This window comes from Lonchura striata, chromosome 1 (genome assembly GCF_050655825.1).
Source record: "Lonchura striata isolate lonStrDom1 chromosome 1, ASM5065582v1, whole genome shotgun sequence".
Taxonomy (NCBI): Eukaryota; Metazoa; Chordata; class Aves; order Passeriformes; family Estrildidae; genus Lonchura; species Lonchura striata.
Window position 1 is genome coordinate 97,594,076 of NC_140703.1, and position 22,191 is coordinate 97,616,266.

Sequence of the window (22,191 nt, forward strand, 5' to 3'; positions counted from 1 at the left end):
ATTAATCAAAATGTTTTGTATTTCTGCTGTCATGTTCATGTGGAATGCACATTCTGTGAACCTTTCTGAGCAAGTCATCTATCACTTGGTTGCTGGCAGTAAAGGTGAAACTGAATGCAGTCACCCTTCCAGTGGTTCCTTTCAGCCTTGGGTTCATAAGCTCAAACATTTCAAAGGCTGTGGTAATTAGATCTTCAGATGGAGAAAAGAGAGAAGTAATTGTGATTCTCAGGGTCACAAGGTCTCAAATCCACTGATCTGTAATCCTGCTTGCTTCATGTTTGGGTTTCATATGCATGTTCCCTGCTTGGGATGCAACAAGCTGGGGAGTTGAATCTGCAGAGCTCAGACATTCTGCCTACTCTGGGGCTGTGTGCCCTTAAAAGTGTGTATCCATCGAGATGAGTTGAGTAGAAAAAAATGAACTGGCTGACACTCAGCCCAGAATGGCTGCATGATCAGGAAGAACATGCTGACAGCCTGGGAAGTGCAGGGAGGCAGCTGGAGGCCAGCTATCATACAGTACTCTGACCTTTCTTTCTTTGAAGTATTTCTCGGCTTCTAGAGTTATCTAGGCAGAAAAGCAATAGTACTGTACTGATACGTATGAAATAGCAACTCTGATCAGGAAGCAGAAATGGTGCAGAGGGGCAATGCCAAGCAGAGTTAGCCAGCTTCTTGAGTCCCTATTGCCACAGAATTGTATTAGACATCCAGGCTGTTCCTTACCGTGGGAGTTGGGTCTTCTTTGGCTCCTGGAGCTAGTGTGCTTCCCAACCCAGTCATAATTTAATTTTTTGAATTCTCTTGCCCCAGAAGCTACTGCCCTTTTCTCCTCCCATGTACAGACACACAAATGTACTGGTAGCATACCTCAGAACATGCTCTTGTGTACAGGCAATGGCAAATAGGCTTTGTGACCACTATGTAAGGCACTGAATAATTTTTGGGTGAGTAAATAGTTCCATTACTAGGCTGTCTACTTACTTTAAGTTCAGCTTATGCTTACTTTTCTTAAGGAGTGAGGTTCAGTGTATTGTAGCAAAACAGATAAGGAAATGATATAGCTTAATTTCTTATTTTAGACTTTAAATTGAAATGTTCTTTATAGAAGACCAGTAACAGACACTTGTTTTCATAAAGCATTTAAAAACAAGGAATACCACTTGTAAATACTGATACAGTTAGATGGATAGATATTAGGGATACCTAGAAGAATGCAATGAAGTGCAAGTATTGTCAAGCCAATCAGGCCCTGACTTTTTCCCCTAAGACAGATGGCTCCACTTAATCAGGTAATCTCAAACATTTCACCTTGATTTCTGTATGGTGAATGATTGCTTACACTGATACTGCAGGTTTGAAAGAGTCCTATATTTCCATTTCATGTACTTACATATAGGTAAGACCACAAGAGACATTCAAGATCTAGATGAATTCTTTGCAATAGAATTGTATAGGCTTAAAATATTTGTCCAGACATTATGCTTAAAATTTTCTGAATCTTTCTGAATCTTTTGCTCTGTTAGGATAGCCTGTGTTTTTCCTCTACTCTTCTTTTTTTTTTTTTTTATTTTACAAATTTCATTTCTTTATTCTCTTGTTGTAAGTTACGCTTTCTGAAGCTTTTAGTAGTTTGATTGCTCTTCAGCATTTTAGGTTTTCTGTATCCTTGGAGCAGTCCTGCATGTGGGTATATTTATTGTAGCTATGGGGTTTATAAATGACAAATAGAAATTAAATTTTTGCTATTAGACTGCCTTCTTAGTCCCATCTAGATCAACATCTTTGAATTAACATAAGAGCTGAATTACTGTTTTTGTCGTAGTTTGGTTTTTACTGCTGATTAGTCAGGTTGTTCCCCGTGTTGTGCCATGCCAAAAGCTCAAAACTTTTGTTGCTGTTTGTCCCATTTAAAATTTTCTTTATGGTTCACTTCTATATGTAGTTTCACTAATTAAGAGGAGTCAGTATCATGCTTCAGTGAAAGAGATCAGGGACAGTATCTCTAGCCCATTAAGAACTTATTACCTCTTCATACAGTTCAAAATCTCTTTGCGCATTTTTAAGTATGAAAAACTACTATCTTGTAAGCCTAATGAGGCAGATATCTACAAGAATCTGTGCTACAAAATGAAGTGTTGTATCCTTGTTTCAGAAATGTTATATGTGTCATTTAGACCAGTGACTGCTACAAGCAGAACAGAATAAGTGTTATATTAATGACTATGTTTGACAGCCTGGCTTCATAATCTGTTTTTCACTGACTTTTCCTTTTTATGCTAATAGTTATGCTCTCATCTGGAAAAATTAGACTAATACAATTTTTCAAAAGCCATTAACAAGACTTTTAATATTAAGATGGCTATGTATCCTAATGTGCCATGCCAAAACTAAGCTTTTGTTGTGGTCATGTAATGGGGCATGGTTAGGATGTATTCTGGAGTTGCAGATCATGGAGGAAAGCCTATAGGTTTCAGAGGGCATAGGGCTTCACTCAGGATGTGGCATTTTTGTCAGCAAGCATCAACTAGGTGAACTTTCTGAAGTTGGTGGAAATAAGCTAAAACCTTGGCTGATTTCAATTTTTCAGTATTCGGATGATTGTTGATTCTTGAAGGACCTGACAAAGTGTGGGGAAATTAATATCAGTGTGCTTTTTCTGACTTCATTACATCCAGGAAATAAAATAAATGATCTTGTAGATAAATGAAAAATATTTTTCCTACCTGTTTAAGCCCATATTTGTTTAAAAATCTTGTTCTGTTTATGACTCACAGTAGCTTAGACCAGTATTATTTGATAGTCAGAAACTATGGTTATAGCAACTAAAAAACCTGCATCTTTATTCTTGCATGGCATAGCCAACACGTTCTTCAGCTAAACTCCCATATGTAAGTCTTAACAAAAGTTAATCACAACCATTTAAAAAACCTTTAGACCAAAACCTTTAGACAGTGTCATAGAGTTCTATGTACAAAAGCTTTTGGGACTTCCTCAGACCTGTATAAAGTCCTCTGCAATCCACTGATTTCACAAGTTCATGCAGTGATTTTCTATCAAGATACCTACATGACTACACAATTTTCAAAGGGAAACTTGCCAATGTTTTTTTGGACTAAGCTGAAGAATGAAGTTTAAGCATCTTTTCTCACTGAAGGTTTTTTTTTAATGTTCTCTAGAATTCTATAACCCTATTTGTACATAGTCCCTAGAACAGCAAAACTGTTATGTTATGTTAAAGTGTCTTTCAAAAATATCCTTTGAAATTAGCTTTATTCCTTGGGCTTCGCTATGATAAGAGAAATTAGCAAATACCCTTTGTTTCATCTTAGCTCTGTTGCTGCTATGGTTCATTTCAATCTAAGTAAAATACAAGTTTGTATTAGATTTATGCAGAAGCCGAAGCATTTACACATGCACCAACATCCAAGCAGGCTAAGATAGCAGTGTATCATGCTTTGTTTTTACCAAGACTTTGTATTGTACATGTAGATGAACATTTAGTAGTGTGGTAAAGTTGGATCCTAAACTTCTAAAACTTTGGCAGAGATGTTTTGATGAACTGAAACAAAAGGTCTGACTTGATGCAGCTCTATTTTACCACTAAATTCCAGTAAATTGAGTCATGCATCCTTCTCCTCCTTTTCATCCCAAACACTAATTAAAACCATAATTTCCTTTACCTGTTCAATGAATTGAACTCTTTATACATATGAAAATTTATAAATAAATCACTAGATACTGACTCCCAATTTGTGACCAGAAGTCTGAAGTACCTTAAAAAATAATGTTTCTAACATATTATAAAAGAAAAAAAAAAAATTGGACTCTGTTCATATCCGACTCTGTGTGTGTTTCTGTGTGGAAAAAGAAACCCAAACCACAAAAACACCTGTTGGCCAAATTGGAGAATATAATCCATTAAGTAACATGGATCATTGGAGAATACATTATTGGGTATTGGGTGACATAGTGCTCTGTTGGCCATGCCTAAATGCAGCCTCCCTGTTGGCATTTCAGTTTTCATTCCTGCTTACACTTTGAAGTCAGCAAGTAATTGTCACTTTAGCACCCTTTAGTGATGTTTAATCAAACACAGAAAAGAAACCCAAACAAACAAACCCCCTCTATTCAGTCTTCATTCAGTACTCAAATTTAAAAATGAGAGGATGTTTTTGTACTCATTACCTCATTGTAATTTTTTGCATACTGTTATAGTTAGAATGAATAGATCTTTATACACTGCATTTTGGTTTTCCATATCGAATGCCTTAAATTGTCATGCTAATTCGCATAGACAAGTCCGCTTTTAATTAATTTTATCCATATTTTGTCATACATATCCTTGTTTTGTCATTATTTTCTTCTAATTTACAAATCATAAGGTTTTGAACTAATGTAAATAATAATTTGTTTTAATAAAATTTACTGTAAGTAGTTATTATTATTCATTTAAGAGCTGCAGTGTATGTATGTAACAAATGTGTTTTGTCAGTGGATGTTGCTTCTCATCTGTTGTATCTCTAGTACTGCTCCTTTTGTCCATGTACTGGGATTTTTTAATACCTTCTAAAATATTATTAATCTCAAAATAGAATTAATCAAAGGGATTAAAAATTAATTGGCTGTTTATTTTAGAGAGAGTGAGAAGATTTTTTAAAAATGTTTTTTATATTCACTTACTAAAGCTCTGAATAAATTCAAGACAATAGTGCAGTTTTTCAAAGGCTTAAGATAGGGCTAGCATTTCCTACCAGCATTTGAGATAGAGAAAAGGTTGGCAATTTAAAATTCTTTTAAATTTGTTAAAGTGGAATGTTATTTTAAAATAGAAGAAAAATGCAGATGAAAGCTCAGGACAAGCTGTACTGATTTCCTGAACCACAGAAAAATATAATTTAAACTTTGCATTTAAGCAGCTCTTAACAAAATCTTCATTCAATTTGATTTCTCACAGTTATCGTGAGCTCTTAGGTTTTGTCTGGAAGAAAAGTAAAATTTCATACTTTGGTTTTAAGGCTTGGATTCCATTAAGTTTCATCAACAGTGGTTGTCACACATCTTTGGACATCCATCTTTCTCTTCCTGATCAAATTTTCTCATGACAAATACATAAATTGGGGTGAGGGGGACAATAGCTGAGAAGGAAGGTAATATGTCAACTAGGTAGGACTTTTTGAAGTCCTTTAATGAATGATTTTTCACGTTAGGGTCCTTGGGCTTTCTGGAAACAGTCAATTTCTGGGTGCACATATGGTTTCTGAGACAATGCATATTAGAGAAACCAGGATGGGCTATAGTGTATTTATAAACAGACAATCTCAAAATATTCTGTGCCTCCAGTGGAAAAGTTTGAAAAATGCTGCTCTGAAATTATACTTTAAAAGGTGTTTCAGTGTAGTTTGTATAAAATTGCTATTTAGATATTCTGTAGGAATGCTTCCCTTGTGTACAGAAGGCAGAAATGTACTTGAGATTCTGGTACAGCCCTTGTTTTCTGTAAGAGACAACTTCTCACTTGGAAAATTTAAAAGGTTTATTAAACCTTAACTAAAATACAACAAAAGGACTACATAAGGAAAAAATTTACAGTGCTGGGAACTGCCCTTGTGGGCACCACGTGGCCGGTTCATCCTTAAGATGGATGCTCAGTCTTTTCCACTCCTGGAGGTTGCATCAGCCAAACTTGACCCTTCCTGAAGTCTGTCAGGCAACTCTTCTCTGCCATTTATCAGTGGAGTCTGCTTTTCTGCAACTTGATTGGAGGGTTAGGTGTTGTCATGCCATGCCCCCCCAGCAACAAGCTTTTCTGTTCCCAACTGTCCCTTGTAAGGGGCACATGTGCACACCTTCCTTCTACCTGTCCTAGACAGCCCAGGCTGTCTGATGGCAAAAATACAGAGGAGGTGGAAAAGGGAACTGTGAGGAGAACAGAGGACAACTAAACAACAAACTACAGTAATGCAACTATACAGCAATAAAGCTTCTCTTCATATTTACACAATATTTATCCCTTAATTGTGAGAACCAATCATCTCACTATCCATCTATAACAGTTTCCAAAAATACAGTGCAAATTCACAAAGAAGTCTTACAGGAGATCTTCAGTAACAAACTAAAACAAGCATCCTGGTTAGGCATATCAATATATCCATTATGAGAACATGCTGAAATTGTTTCGTACTAGTGAAGCAGTGTCTTAAAAAGAAATCCTGTCAGTGTTGTATAAATTGTCTTTTTCAGTGTAGTCCTTCTTCCCCTCCACTCTTCTGTTTCACTTCACATGACTGGACTTTGTACCCATATACTGATAAGTGCACAGCCATCTTGTTTGTATAGGAGAGGCAAAAACTGAAACAATTCTGTGCTGCAAGGTAAAACACCCTTTCTGCCCCAAAGTTTGTCACTTATGTAGCTTATATTGTAAACATTGGGGTAATGTATAGTTAGAGTTCATATTCTTTCACAGCTCAAAAAAATTCTTCATGGAAAGAAGTTAGCAATTATGAAAAATAATAACATGTTCAGTGTTGTCTTTTCTGCATTAACTTAATACAATGTATTTTTTACAATGAAGAAGAGATTGCTGAAACCATACACTTATGTCTATATTTTGTACCAGAATGCACTTTGTTATTGGGTATTGCAATGGAGCAGAACATTCCCTGCTTTGAACAGATTTTTAAAGAGTGTAAGCATTACTTTAATTATGAAAGCATTTTGAAGAAAATAGGAAGCAGGGTCTTTATGAACTGGAAGATTTTCCAGTTGTGCCACAGCAATTTTATCTTAGCACTTGAGGTCTGGCTGTTTAAAAAGTAATGTTAAAAGTGTATGTAATTTTGATTATGGAGTCTGTTTCAAGGATCAAATGGAAATGAATTGTTAAATAGTTTTGGAGGGGGGTGAGTTCTGAAATAAGCTTGTAGTTTTGAAGTGACTAGTTCATGTGCAGTGTATGTAATCTGGAAAAGTCCATTCTGTTCAAAGGTGGAAGTAACATTCAAAGGGATATTAAATAACTCTAATATTTTTCTTTGTAACCTCATATGCATTCAACTTTCAAGCTGGGAGTAAACACTAAGCTACTGAGGGGACAGTATCTGTAAGAGGAATCTCTGAGAAAGAGGGGAATGGCAAAGAGTAACAGAGTAAGGGAAAACGTAAGAAAAAATTATCACTACTGGATAGGTTGTATCTGCCAGGCTTAAACAAAGAAAATTACATTTGAGCAACCATACTGAGACAAGAAGGAAGATGAAAGAGAAGCCTGTGTAACCAAAACAAGTGTTGGAACGGAACCTGACCATACGTATTACTGCAGTTTTGTACTGACTCATTAATAATATGCATTCCATACATCCTGTTTTCTCACAAAGATATATTTTGCTTTTGCCCTCAGGATGCAGTGTAGGTGGCTTTTAGTAACTCTGTGTTAAAGCCCCGTCAGTCCTACAGCTGAGGCAGTGCTAACACAGAGGAGGGCCCCGTTGCCAGCAGGGAGCAGCTGCTGGCCTGTGGAAGAGCCCGTGCCGAGGGGAGGCAGGCAGCGAGGCACAGCCGCTCTGGAGCAGTGACCAGTGCCAGGGAGGCAGGGACAATAACAGCACCTGGGCAAGCAGAATTGGAGGAGTCAAGCCACTGCATCCAAAAGGTATTTAGCTTCAGTTCACATCGATGGCACACTGATATGGGATTCTTGAGTAAGAAGGGATTTGAAATAGGGTAGAGCATGGTTTAGAAAGATTAGGATTGCAGAAGAGCTTGTGGGGTGGCTTTTTGGTTGTATGAGCAGATGTTTGGGGATGAGGATGCATGAAATAAAAGTAGTTTAGATGAGAAGTTTAGTTGAGAGCAGGACTACAGGACAGTTGAGATGGCTTTTTAAGAAGTGCTTAACAAGAATTGTGACTATGGCACTCTAGGCTTTGAACACACAAAAGTTTGAATAGCTTCAGGTATGCAGTGACGCTGATTTGGGATTTTTTTTTCATCGTTGGCCAACATTTCAAATTTGGTGCAAAAATGGCCTTTCTATCTACCATGCTAAAGAATCAGATAACTAGTCATACTCATAAGGAAATCTTAGGGTACAGATCTCAAACAGATCTGTTTTTCTCTGTTATTGTTTATATTCTGCACTGCTGACAGAAGTGACTATATGATGAAGAAAACTAGAAGCTATTGACATGAGTTAGTCACTTACAAGAGTAACTCTTAGCATCACATCTCCAGGTCCTCTATTATTATAATAGACAACTGGGTATGTTCTCTAGTATAGCAGTTGTTTAATAGTAGCAGTATTGTCCTGAAAAAAGGCATTTTGGACAGAGGAATTCATACGTTCTTTCTCATTGATGAGCATAATCCATCCTTTAAAAACATAAGGTTGCGTTGTACCTAACAGCACAAAGCAATGAAAACATCTTTTCTTACAGACTTATTTAAAAACATCCTCATACAGTTGGAAAAGCACATTATTTGCCAGAAAAATTGGCAGCATGCTCTAGACCAAGCCAAAAGATAATGAGACCCCTGGAGCTATTGCTGAGAAACTTTCAAATGTTAATGGAAAAGCTAATGGTGGTGTACCACAAGAAAAGGTGTACCATAAGAAAATAGAAAAATGCCTTTTCTGAATGTCTTTTAGTTTATTTATGATTTTAAAATGTCGTACAAGATAAGGTGAAAATGAAATAAATTCCTATAGTTTCTAGCTACTGATAATTTTTGTTTTCTCATGTTATGATTTTACCTCACTTCTATGTGCAAAAATAATGCTGTTCTAACAGCAAGAATTTACAAGTTTCATAAAATTCCTATGTAAGCAAGGAGTAAATAACTAGAGAAAAAGAAGGGGAGGAAGGAAGAGAAGGAACAATAATTTCTTACTTACACAGGACAGAACAAACCTAGATACCTCTGGCTTAAATTGCTACTTTTCCTATATTGCTGTACTACAATATTTGCATTTATACAGTTTATTCAGGTATTTTTATTTTCTATCTCTAAGAATCCACTTATCCTCTTCTTGTACAGTAGACATATTTTTTGTCTTAGAATTATTTGCTGTTTCAGTATAATTCATTTTAAGACATTCATTTTAATGTTTACTTAATACTAAAAAGTATTTTTACTAAATACTAAAGGTCTATCCCTCAAGTATTTTTGCCAAGATAAGTATAGACACAATTTTTTTAATTTATAGAAAAGTCAGTTATTCTTTTGTAGAATTATTGAAATTAGTAAATGATAAAATCATTGGAATTGGGGTACAGATTTGGTTAATATGTACATGTCTTGTTTTGTAAATGTCTGCCTTTTGTCTGCTACATTTCTGAGCAGACTCTTGATCTATGTAGTTTGCAATTAGACTGCTATATAGCCACTGTGCAGATCATCATCCTTCTTTTATTAATTAATTTAATTAATAAAATTAATAAATAATTTAATTAATAAAATTAATTAATTAAATTAATTTTATTAATTGTATAAATGTTCTTTCTAGGGAAAACATTTTCCTGGTTTGTAAGACCTCCTAATTTCATGATCCTTACATATTGTTTTCAATTTTGTTTTGCAATAATTGCATTTTATTTTTAAGCTGTTTTGTAATTTTATTTTTTAGTGAATAATGCTAATGGAGTATCTCATCATTAAAGGTGGTTAGAATATTACTTACTGTCTTTCTCCCCCCCTCCCCTTTTCTAAAGCTCTGTTTTCATTATGTTATTTGTGGGGAAAATAGAAATTGTGAATGCATAAAGCAATTATCTTTGTTTTAATTTTGCATTAGGTGCTAAACATTGGGTATATTGAGAGTTAATCTTTTAACTCAAGTCAAAATAATGTAGCAAAAATATCTCTTAGCTTAAAAGAACAAAATGATTGGTTTGTTTTCACATTGTAAGTGTTAAAGAGGCTATTTTTCATATTTGAAAGTAAGGGAGAGTAATTTCATTTTTAAATTGCCTCATTTAAAAAAGAAAATACTTTTTTTTTTGTTTAAACCCGCTTTTTTTTTCCTGCTAGAATGACTTTTGTAAAAAAACATTAAACCATTTAATTCATAACTATTTGCAGAATGAGGACAACATTCTGTGAATATTAGTTGTAGGACAGAAGTAACACAAACCAGATTTTCCGGTTTTAGAAACTGTAGGGAAGGAGCTTGGTCTTTAATAAGCCACCAGTTTTCTATTTTTAATGTCTCTTATCCATGCAAATTAAGAGGAAGGAGAAGATGTTTGTTTATGTCCTGTGAGCCTCCTGCTTGTGGCAGCAACACCATAAGTCAGTTGGTCTGAAGTTTTTTTTTTTTTTTTTTTTGGTGGGTTTTTTTTTTTTTTGGTTTTTTTTTTTTTTTTCTTAATAAACTTTGTCATTTCTCTCCCTGGTAAAAAATTCACTTTTAAATCTAGATGGATTCAGTAACAGCAAAGAAATTGCTGGCTCCTGGTAATCAATGAAAGTAATTTGCCATTGGATTCATCTGTTCCTTTTCATTTTAAATGTGGTGGGCTGTCCCTGGCTAACAGCCAAGAACTCACACAGCTGCTCACGCCTTGCCTTCCTTCCCCAGGGATACGGGGGGGAAAAATTAGTAGGAATGTGAGTGAGAAAACCAGTGGTGAAATGAAGCCAGGAAAATCCCTGTAATAGGCAAAACCACTTGGGGAATACAAGTTAATTTATTGATAGGTAGTATAAATATTTAATTAGTTGGAGTATTGGGAAACAAAACAAAACAAAAAAAGGACAAACATTTAATTTTACAGGAAAAAGTTTTCTTCCCACTCTCCCAGGTTCAGCTTCAGATTCCTCTCTTTCACTTTCCTAGTCTTCCCATAGTTCTTCTAGAACTATGTCAAAATAAAGTTTATTTCTCCAATCAGATTTGTGACTTCAATCTAAACATGTTGGCTATAGCTGACTTCAATTAGAGAATTGCCAATATTCCAAAAAATAATCACTGCTGTTGGATCAGTCACTCTTGTCTCTTTTGTTTTAGAGTAATGAAAGAATAAAATATTTCAGATAGAATATTTATCATATTGCTATACAGTCTAGAAAGGAAAAATACTTAAATTAATCCATTTGAGGAAAATTTTGCTACTAATACTCCTGAGGAATTGTCCCCAGTTCTTAGATTTCTAGTAGGAATTACTACTCACAGAATAAGAAATCATTGCACCAGTAAGGTTGGTAGAGTACATAATGCTAATTGAACTGTTCATGTTTTTTTATTACAAAAAGGGTTTTTTTTCATATTTCATGCTGACAGCATACAGACAACCCATAATCAGGGTGGGATTTATTTCATGTAACTATTATTTTTGTATAAATCTAGTCTAAACTAGGTCTAAAGTCTTTCTAGTCTGTGGGAAAAGGTCATGAGCATTCCTTCCAAAATTTCTTCATACCAGTCTTAAGAAAACACTCTTAAGGTGCTTGAATCTTCCTATTAATTAAAAAGAAAGCTTAGGTAATTAGCTCAGACTAAATGCCTAACTTGACGATGAATAAATTCACATGGATTTTCACTCATGGTTTGCATCGTGAGTGACTATTTGCTGTGGGCCTTATAGGTACTTAAATTCTACATGGGTAAAGTCTCTACTGGTTGAATTTAGCCTTGTTGTAATTTTTCTATCTGGTACAATCAACAATATTGAGAGTCCTTAAGTGTTATCATGATGAAAGAATAAAAAACAATAGAATTGGTATAAAAATAATAACAAGCCTTTGAGAACAAATTCAAATGTCTTTTTTTCTTTAAATGAAACATTATTTTGGAAATAGCATAACATATCAGGTCATTTTATTGATGTATTACTTGCTAGCCTTCTGTAGCAAAGAAAATTAACTGGCCATTTCCCTGCAATTTTCTCTGGTAAACCACTCTGTCTAGTAAAGTGATTGCAGGTAGTGGAATATGGTGTTATAAAATCCAAAGCTTTGATCTTGACAGACTCCAGAGGATTCCATTAAGTAATTCAGGGGAGAGAGGTGGGTTTGGTTGGGGTTGTTTATGTTCTTGTTTTTGTTTTTTTTTTTGTGTTTGGTTTCATGTTTTCCTCTGATAGACATTCAAAGGCTACCATTTCAGTGAAAATGGTTTAGAATCTGCTTTCAAATTAAAGGAAAATAAAATTCAGTGTTAAGTGGTTGGTTGTGCTACTGTCCCTTCAGTGACTTACAGCAGGGCTTAAATACCAACCTTCAGATCTGTGCACTATCCCTATGAAGGCAGTGTGTTGGTGAAGTTGAGTGTTTTAGTCCAATACTACTTGTAATTAGAACTTTTATTTATTTTTTTTTTAACAGTTCAATGAATATGAATGGAAACTCAAAGGAGACTAGTTTGGCTGCAGTTGGGCAAAGGTGAAGAGCTGGTAACCAGTCAGTGAGATGAAGCTGTGGTTTCTACATTGTCCAGTTCATCCAAATGGATGAAATAAGATTGTTAATTTGATGTGTAAGAGTCACAGTCTTGCAGAGCTTTACAGTCCTTATCTGCTTGCATAACTCTAAAGTGCAAAATTTGAGGCACATAAGTTCTTCTGCATGTCCATTTGACCCTCTTGAAGAAGGCATTTTCAAAAATAGTCATTTCACTCATCTAGTGTTATTAAAAAAACCCTGACTCAGCATCTTTCAAAACTGCTAAGTAAGCTCAATATAATGGCAGAGTTTAGCTAAGCCCTCAAAGTATGTAAGAAAGATTTCTTTTAATTGGTTTGGATGCACTTCCTAGTCTCCAGGAAGTGCCATAACATAGTCACAAGTAGTTACTCACGATTAGCTTTTTTTTTTTTTTTTAATTTTTCATTCTGGGGATGGTGCATAACTGGCAAATAAGATTACTACCTGTTTCATCTCAAAGATCTTTTCCTTATTGCTGACCAGAACCCATAAATAAAATCAACTTTTCAATGAGCATTTGGCTAATGGAGAATATTGTGACACAGTAGAAGAGTAAAGATGTATGTGCTCTAATATGTGTATCTAATTATATAGGATTTTTATTACAAATAAAATAATGACATATCACAAAAAATATATTTTACTCCAGGTTATAATTTGCTATCAGAAAAAAATGTTTATTAATTATTAATACTGTGTTTAAGTTCTGTAATTTAGTTGAGACAAAAGTAGAAAATTCTTGAGAGACCATTTTAGAAAGATATCTAAACTAAACTTAGATCTGGTAGGGGCTGTGTAGCTTCATCTCTATTTAATTCAGATTCAATAATTATTCACACTTAAGAAATGTGATTATTTGTTTTAATGTTTTTCCCAGCTTATATAAAGTGAAATTTCTTTCTTGCAATGAGAAAACTTTTAGTCAATTAATTACAGATTTTCAAATATGTATATAGTCAAGATGCATACTGAAATATAATGAAAAGTTTCAGAAAAACAGTTATATTTCATCAAAGATTGAACAGATATTACCAACTTGTAAGAGAAGAATTGACAGAATTTAGCAAATCTGAAACTGATACCAGAAAATAATAAATTATACATAATATTACTTTGCCATTTCCTAAAAGATACAAGCTTATGCTTTTTTTTTTTTCTCACTAAGCTGAAGAATTTTCTCTACAGAACCTTATGGAGGGCAGGGCTTTCTCTAGTTTGTTTACATTGTGATTTTTATGACTTTTGAGAAATTTTTGTAGTTTGAGCATTCCGTTAAGCAAGGTAATTTTGTTCTTTTTTACATACTGCTTAAGGATAACACAGCATTTTTTAATGAGGTCAGTATCTTTAAAGGTTGCTTATTTCATCAGAAAATACTGTACCTTCAAGGATAAAGTATATTAAGCATTTTCTCAAAGGGTTCTGTTACATTAAAAGAGTAGTTTGCAGATAAATTGCTTAATCAAAATTAGTAAAAATGCTGAGATTATTCAGTTGGGAAGAGATGTTGGAAAGAGTTTCATCTAATTGTTCTTGTAAAGATGCATGTATCTGTAGTAGTCAGATGGTTATCCAGCACACAGCTGGATAAACACATCGTGTGACAGGTGAGCAGCTGGCTCAGGTGCAGGTGCCAGGGGTTACAGGGAATGGAGTAACTGGTGACCTGTCAGGGCTCCATTGTAGGCCCAATACTCTTCAACATCTTCATAAACAATGCAGGACTGGAAAGTATACTAAATGATGCTAAACTGGGAGGAGGTGTTCACTCCTTTGAAGGCAGAGAAATGCTGCAGAGACCTCAACAAATTAGAACACAGGGCAATCACCTGGGCAAGCATATGAAGTTCAATAAGGGCAGGTGACAGATTCTGCACCTGGGATGGTGCAGTCCTGGATGTATGGACAGACTGGGGAATGAGAGGCTGGAAAGCAGTGTCAGGAAAGGGACCTGGGGGTCCTCGTTGATGGCAAGCTGACCATGAATCAGCAGTGCCCTGGCAGCCAGGAGAGCCAACCCTGTCCTGGGGGCATCGGGCACAGCATGGCCAGCTGGGCAAGGGAGGGGATTGTCCTGCTCTGCTCTGAGCTGGGGCAGCCTTACCTCCAGTGCTGGGGCAGTTTTGGGTGACACAGTATAAGGAACACATCAGAGTCCACAGGAGGGCAACAAAGATGGTGAAGGGCTTTGAGGAGAAACCGTATGAGGAGTGCCTGAGATCACTTGGTTTGTTCATCCTGAAGAAGGGGAGACAGGGCAAACCTCATTGCAATTACAACTTCCTTCTGAGGGTAAGAGTAGGAGCAGGCTCTGACCTCTTCTCTCTGGTGATCAGTGACAAGACTCGAGCAAATGGCCTGAAGCTGTGCCAGGGAAGGTTTATGTTGGATATTAGAGAAAGGTTCTTCTCAAAAGGGTGGTTGGGCACTGGAACAGGCTCCCCAAGGAAGTGGTCACAGTATCAAGCCTGTTTTGGATAATGCTCACAGGCACATGGTGTGACTCTTGGGGATTTCCTGTGCAGGGCTAGGAGTTGGACATTGATGATCCTTGTAGGTCCTCAGCTTAGGATATTCTATAATTCTATGACAGCCATATTTTAAGTCAGTTATCCTGACTTAAGAAGCACAAACAAACAAACAAACAAAATCCACAAAAAAAACCAAACAAAAAACCAGTCTTTGACCAGCATTTTTAAATGAAGGAAATAAAAACGTAAAAGAAGTGTTTGGTGAAATAGTGGATTGTATCTATTTGGGACTTTTCTTTCATTCATTTATTCTTACATATTTATACTTTAGGTTTTTTTAATGCTAATAGAAAATATGTATTAGAATCCCAAAAATACAATTTGGAGATATGTAGAAAAAGTAGGACATTTGTAAATGCCCCCACATACGTGTGTATATGTGCATATTGACATATCTGTGTGTGTATGTATTCATGTCTATAGGTTCCTATACAGTGATTTAAGTATTGTAGGTTGAAATAGGATATGTGAAATACAAATCTTTATGTGGCTATTTTAATAGGACATTAAGCACCTCTTGAATCTATTAAACTTATCACCCACCTTAGAAAGAAAGAAACTACTTTTAGTTCTATTATATCATGGGGAAAGTGAAGCAGAGGTTAAAACTTGCACTTACGTGTCCCACATGTAAAAAAGAAGGAAAAGTGATGCCAGATGAATATGAAAAAAACTTTCAAAACTGATGCCTATTGAAGGAACATCTAAAAAGTGTTACAGAACTAAAAAAAATAGAATCAAATTGTTTCAATGCAAGAAACCAAACCAAACCACAAGTTAATAAATTAAAAATAGACTGTAACAAATCCATGAAGGTTAAAAGATCCATGGAGAGATATTCATTACAATGTTCTCTTCTCCAAAATGCCTTTAATGCTGACTGCCAAAAGTTAAAAGGCTAGTGCTAGTAAAATAATTTTTTGCCAGGTTGTTTTAAATCTTCTTTTAAGCATTTGAATTTGCTGTGGACAGAGAGGAAACATTAGTTAACTGGAAGCTTCATCTAATTTTGTGTTATCATTTTTCTGTTAGGTTTACACATGCCTGTGTTTTCACCAGGAGAAACCCTGGTGTAATACAGACAGCCCTCAGCATTCTCAGAGCTCCATTCTTCTCACGTCCTTCCCTTTTAACTCCTTTGAATTTCTTTGTTGTTGTCTGTTCCACTCAATTTCATCCATCTGATTTTTCTTGCTTTCTATGCACATCCTTTCAAGACACATGAAAATCTGCTGCAGAAGGAGTACACCAGAGAAATCACAGTTGTTTGGATTATTTTTTTCCCTGTTTCCTTGTTGATTTCATTTCAGGGACATGATATCAGGTGAAAGCAAATAGTTCAATGTGTGAGAGTATATACAGATATTCCTTCACAGTAGAGAAGTACCAGCTGTTTCATAAAATGAGAAATTGATGTATTAAATGAGGCTACCTTTTGCTGGTCTTGCAAGCTTCCATGCAACTCGCTACATAATGTCACCAACATACAATGTTCCCATTTTCAACATGCCCATTGCCATTGGCCTTTGACACCTTTGCAGTCTGAACATAACAGTAGGAACATAAGATCTGGCTGCAGTTTGTTCCTGTCATCTTGGGTCAATTTGGGTGTTAACTGTTCTCTTGGAATGCATGGGAAGCAAATCACTTTTGTTTATCTTTTCAGGGAGGAAAGTAAGTCTGCACCATAGTAGGGGCTACGCTACTAGTAGTAGTACTACATACTAGCTTCATTAGTATGGTTATTTGATGAAGGATGAATTAGATGTATCCTGTGCAGAAATGCATTTGCTCTTTTAGACTTACAGTTTGTGTATTTATTTTCCATGTCTGAAATGAAGTAGATTGCTTTGCAAGGGATAAACAAGAGAACGATTTACTGTAGTGATAAAGCTGGGATCTTTAGAGACTTCTGGCTGAAGTCTAAGCCAGAACTATGATCACCGAAGTGTTTATAAAATGTATCTTAAGCAGTAAAAAAATAGCTAACATACTAAAAGAATTAAAGCCCTCTTTGTACCTATACTTTCTGACAGAACAGCAATAATGAATTTGGGAATCAGAAGTCAAAGTCTGTTTCGGTTGATCCCTACTATTTTGGTCTCTTCTCACTTATGTTAGTCCCAAATCTTATCTTCCCAGGTTCTTTCCAATCAGTTCTCTTCATTGACCATAATCATAACTTCTCTTTCCTCTCAGACATTCCCAGTTCTCTTTCACCTCTGTTCCTCAGTTTTGTTTTCCTGTTCACTGTCATCCCTTCCAGTTTCTTTATTACTGTGACATTTGCCCTCATTTCTGCCTGCAATTCTCATTCCAGCTGATTAGCAACTTCCATTCTTGCTTCTAATGTCAGAGTAAACTCTTCTAGTTCTGTCTATTTTGTCTCCTCAACAAATAATTTTACCCACCTCATTTCTTTGTGAATCTGTCTCCCTTAATGTCTAGTCTCTTCGTACCAGGTCTTTCAGTATTGACTTCTTTATCTTCTCTTCAGTTACATTATCTACCATAACTCATTGATTTACAAGATTATTCTTTCTTGACCAGCTATCCCCATTCTCTCTGGAAAATATTGTCTCTAGCTCCTTTTTCTACTCTTTCACTTAGAAATTTCTACCTTAATCCTGGTTTCTTCCACTTCTTGTCTGAGAATAATGCAGAGTGCAGGTGTGACTCATGCCTTGCCTGCATTTTAAAAAGATGGGAATCTTACTTAGAGACAGAAGAGAGTCTCTGTTCTTTTTAATGTGTGTGCCTGGCACAGTCCATTACAGCCTGAAGGCACTCAGTTTCAGCCAGGGTAGGGTCAATGCAGTTTAACACAGGAACACAAGTTCTGATTAAGGTAAAACAGCATTCATATCATGCACGTCTGCAAATACTCTTCTTTTACTATAAAAGTGTATAGTGGTATGTTGTATTGTGTATAATACATCCTTCTTCCTGTTTTAGGTTGGATATGACATGGGCATTCTCTATAGAACATTGTGATATGATATAAAATATTTTTAATTGATTTTGCTATCGACCCTGGCATTTGTAATGTTTGTGAAGAGCTTTTTCTTAAACACTCCTTACAATAATTTCATAGTGTATATCTTCACCATCTTTTCCATAGTATTTATTCCTTTCCAGAAACTTCAGCTGGGGTTTTTTTTGAAAGGAGAAATTGTTGAAGAGAAAATCAGTAATTTACTTCATTAGTGGAATTGATTAACTTTTTTTTCTTCAGTGAACCTTGGAGGTTTAGGTCCTAAATTATTTCAGATTCTGTGTTCCTCAAATAACATTTGTAGCTGAGAAAAAAACCCCAAACAAACAAAAATACCAAACCAAACAAACAACAAAAAACCCCAAACATACAAAAAAAGAGAAAAAAACCCCAGGCATTGTCAGCTCTTATGATTTCTTGCTAAATAGTGCATTTACATATGAAAAATTGCCACTGAGGTTGTACCCAGTTCTTTATTTGTCTTTATTTAAAGGCTTCATCTGTGTAAAGGAGTGAAAGGAAGGAAAAAATAGCCATATACTGAAATATGTATTTTTATTTTTAAGAAGTATGAGAGAAAAAATGCTTTAAAAACTTCCAAGAAAAAAAGCACCTTCTAAAAGCATTCAATCTTTCTTTTTTTCTGTTACTATGCAAAGCATAGTAATAAGAATAAAATAGATTAACAATCTATTTATTATATTTTCCACCTGTTCTTACACACTAGGAAGAAGATGGGGCTCCTTTTACTTCTAATAATTTGCCAGTGTGCCATAAACATTATCAAAACACACAGTGTTTCAAAGCCCAATATAATTTTACTGATGGCTGATGATCTTGGTATTGGAGACCTGGGATGTTACGGGAACAGAACCTTAAGGTAGGATGATAATTTGGTGGATCTTTATACTTAGTTTTCAATGGATTTTTAAAATTAAAAATACTAGAACATTCAGAGGTTTGATTAGGTTTTTTTTTCTTGAGTAACCAAAGTTAATAACTTTTTGGGAGATTTGAATATTCAATCCTTATTATTTTCCTTTTTTGACCAAAAATTTAGCAAATGCACTTACCCTGCTGAAAAGTTGCATTATAAACAGAGGACTGAGCAACCAACCAAGTAAGAGTAGCTCTAGAGAACTAAAGTATAATAAACAAATTTCTTCTAGAATATATATGACACAAATACTATGAATTAAATGTATTTTGAAGTGCTCGTGATTTGGAACAAGCTTGTTGCTAACTAATTTGAAATAAAGGGCTGATATCTGCCCTTAATTTATCTTCATACAGTAGTCAATCTATTAACTAAAACAAATGTTAATGTACTTGAATAATGCACCAGTGTGCCCTGGGATGTTTCTTGATACCAGCTTAGATGTGATGGTTATATAAACAGAGCAAGTGATATCCAGCCTTTGTGTTTCAGAGGTGCAAAGTCTTTGGCAAAATTAAATCAAACATTCAGACTAAAAGCACTGTCTGTCAAATGTTAAATGCTCTTTTTCCTGCTGATGTTATTTAGAAGTAAAATCTTCTTGTAGCTCAGAAAAAAAATGCAAATCAAGTTACAGCTTCTGGTTTTAAACCAGGAAAAAATATATATCCACTGATACTTGGATCACTCCCCTCACAGGCACCAGAACAACCCCAAGATCTGTGTTCTCTGCTGAGAGAATTTGGAATTTGATTTTTGGAATGTGATGAATTTTCATCTTAGTGATTGTTATCAGTAGGTGACTTTACAGATAGAAAATAATTCCATTGGAAATCTAATGTTTCTGACTATTCAGACTTAGATGATGGGAGCACTAGTGTGCCTTGAGGTCACAGTCATTAATCTCCAGGGTCAGAGAGCTATTAGAGCATGCTGCAGCTGCTGGCCAGTCTGCATTAGTAAGTTTTATCTGTAGAACCAAGGACACAGGATTTCTTCCTGCAGGATCCAATTTTAATCTGCATGATGAGCCAGGTCAGAGACAAGTTTCCCATACAGATATGGAAGCTAGGTTGTGCCCCTGGGTCTAATATAGCAGACATAATCATGTCAGACATGTAGATATTGTTAATATAGAGCATAACACAGAGTCATAATAATTTCAATCTTTTCTAATGGCTTATAGCGCCACATGACATTATCCCTACCCCAAAATCTTTTGCTGGAGAGAAACTGAAGAGGCACCAAGTAGGGAGCAACCTTTCTCTAGTCTTCCTTACCCTCATTACTGAAGCAAAAATGTTTTAAAATTACAGTTCTAGTTAAGGAACACATTAAAAAGTGTTGCAGTACTATATGTCCAAAGGTTGCAGTTTAATACTGGCCATGAAGAATAGAAGAAAGTGCAGAAAAAGATTTTTGCTGCAATGTTTTGGTGTGTCTGTTCAGACACCTAATGTAAAAATATTTGACATGATAGTATTTGGAACTGCAACCCACCACACTTTTGATAATTTACATACAGTAAATTTTAACTGGATTTTCCTGATAGTTCTTGTCTCAGGTGCCTTGTTCTTACCATGCATCTATCCAAATAACCATCTTTGGTTTGTTTTTTTTTCTCCTTCTTGTGTTTTTCCAGAACCCCTAATATTGACAGGCTAGCAGAGGAAGGAGTGACACTTACTCAGCATATAGCAACATCCCCACTTTGTACTCCAAGCAGGGCAGCTTTCCTGACAGGGAGATATCCTATAAGATCAGGTAAAATCCCATCACTTTATTTATATATAAATATTTTATTTTATTTACAGCACACGCCTGTATGCAGGTATTTTGTCTGGCCTTCCTTGATTTGTTTATCATTTCCAGATTAAGTAATGGTAAATTATCAGTCCTTTCAGTGACTGATCAAGCTCAGCAGAGCTGATCTACATTAGAAGTATTTCATATATATGGGGAATTTTCACATTTCAGAAGAGTTGACATAAAGTTTTTTTTAGTGAGTAATTTTTTAGTTTAAATAGCAACAAAGCAATCTGACTGTGGTTATTTAATGCCAGGTATGTCCTGGGCTGCATCAGGCACAACATCACCAGCCAGGCAAGGGAGGGGACTGTCCTGAACTGCTCTGTGCTAGGGTGGCCTTGCCTCAAACGCTGTGTGCACCAAACCTGACAGAGTTCAAGAAGTTTGGACAATACTCTAGGACACATGGTGTGACTCCTGGGGATGTCCTGTGCAGGGCTGGATGTTGAATTCAATGATCCCTGTAGGTCCCTTCCAACTAAGCATATCTTGTGGTTTTGTGTGATTCTGTGAAATTACTTCACAGTTCAATGACTCCAGGCTCTTTGCCTTTCTCCACAGTTGCATTCAGGCTGCTCTCACTATGTTGGTGGACAGCCCAAGTGCCACACCACAGAGATGCATCTAGAAAGACTCAATGTAAAGAAACCAATGTAAATATTTCTTCTCAGACATTTCTATTTCTGCTAAACCTTTTGTTTTGACAAATTGTTTGGTTTGTGTTTTGGTTTTATTTTTTATTTTGTAGGGTGGAGGTAGGGGCAGGACAGTTCATTAAGGTACTCAAGTTGCCCTGGAAACTGGGGAGAAGACAGCAAAAAATTTCTCATCTATTTGAAGTGTTATTTCATATCTACCTATACATAGCATTAAGTACCCTGTGAATACATGCATTTAATTTCTCTTACTTTTAAAGTACCTGATCCAAAGCCTGAGTCTATGAAGATCTAGTCTGTTTATTTTAGTGTGCTGGGACTGAGCCTCTCAGTGCTTAGCCATGCAACTTTAACATTCCCTTAACATAATTTTTAGCAAGGATCATTATACATTAATCAGATCACTTGTTCATTAGTGATAAAACATCCTGCCCTTGCTTCTGGGAATGAAAGCAAAGCAAGACTCTGGAGCCTACTTGGTACGTTTGTGCTCACTCAAATCAAGTAACAAGCTTCTGCAAAAGTGCCAGCTAATATAACTTGCTAAATTTTCCATTACATTCATCTGCAAAGGAAAATTTTATATACCTGTTACAGATATATTGCTATTAATATTTACTGTAGGTAAAGTCACAAGTCACTTTCCATTATGTTGCTTGTTCTTATTTCTGAAAAATTAGGACTTGAACTATTTTTTTTTCTTCACTGGTCAGCTCTCAGACATACTTAATCATTTCCATGTAGTACAAAAATTGAACTTCATCTTACTTGAGTTACAAAATTTCTAAATATGGATTTCTTCCAAATATCAATGAAGAGCTAGTAAAGGCTTAT

At 35.6% G+C, this 22,191-nt stretch overlaps 1 protein-coding gene across 11 annotated transcripts in view; it reads left to right on the forward strand.

The window, feature by feature from the left end:
- STS (steroid sulfatase) overlaps positions 1 to 22,191 on the forward strand; it is a 108,917-nt gene that overhangs the window by 5,437 nt on the left and 81,289 nt on the right. For 3 of the 11 annotated variants that reach the window (XM_085584015.1, XM_085584037.1, XM_085584090.1), the window contains 4 exons: positions 7,406 to 7,657; positions 12,331 to 12,387; positions 18,683 to 18,835; positions 20,535 to 20,656. In XM_085584015.1, coding sequence (XP_085440141.1) covers positions 12,335 to 12,387; positions 18,683 to 18,835; positions 20,535 to 20,656 — 328 coding nt within the window. In that variant the 5' untranslated portion in view covers positions 7,406 to 7,657; positions 12,331 to 12,334. Of the gene's footprint in view, positions 1 to 6,618; positions 7,658 to 12,330; positions 12,482 to 18,682; positions 18,836 to 20,534; positions 20,657 to 21,262; positions 21,355 to 22,191 lie in introns of those variants that run through there. The other 8 variants (XM_085584084.1, XM_077781587.2, XM_085584056.1 and 5 more) reach the window with 7 other exon arrangements.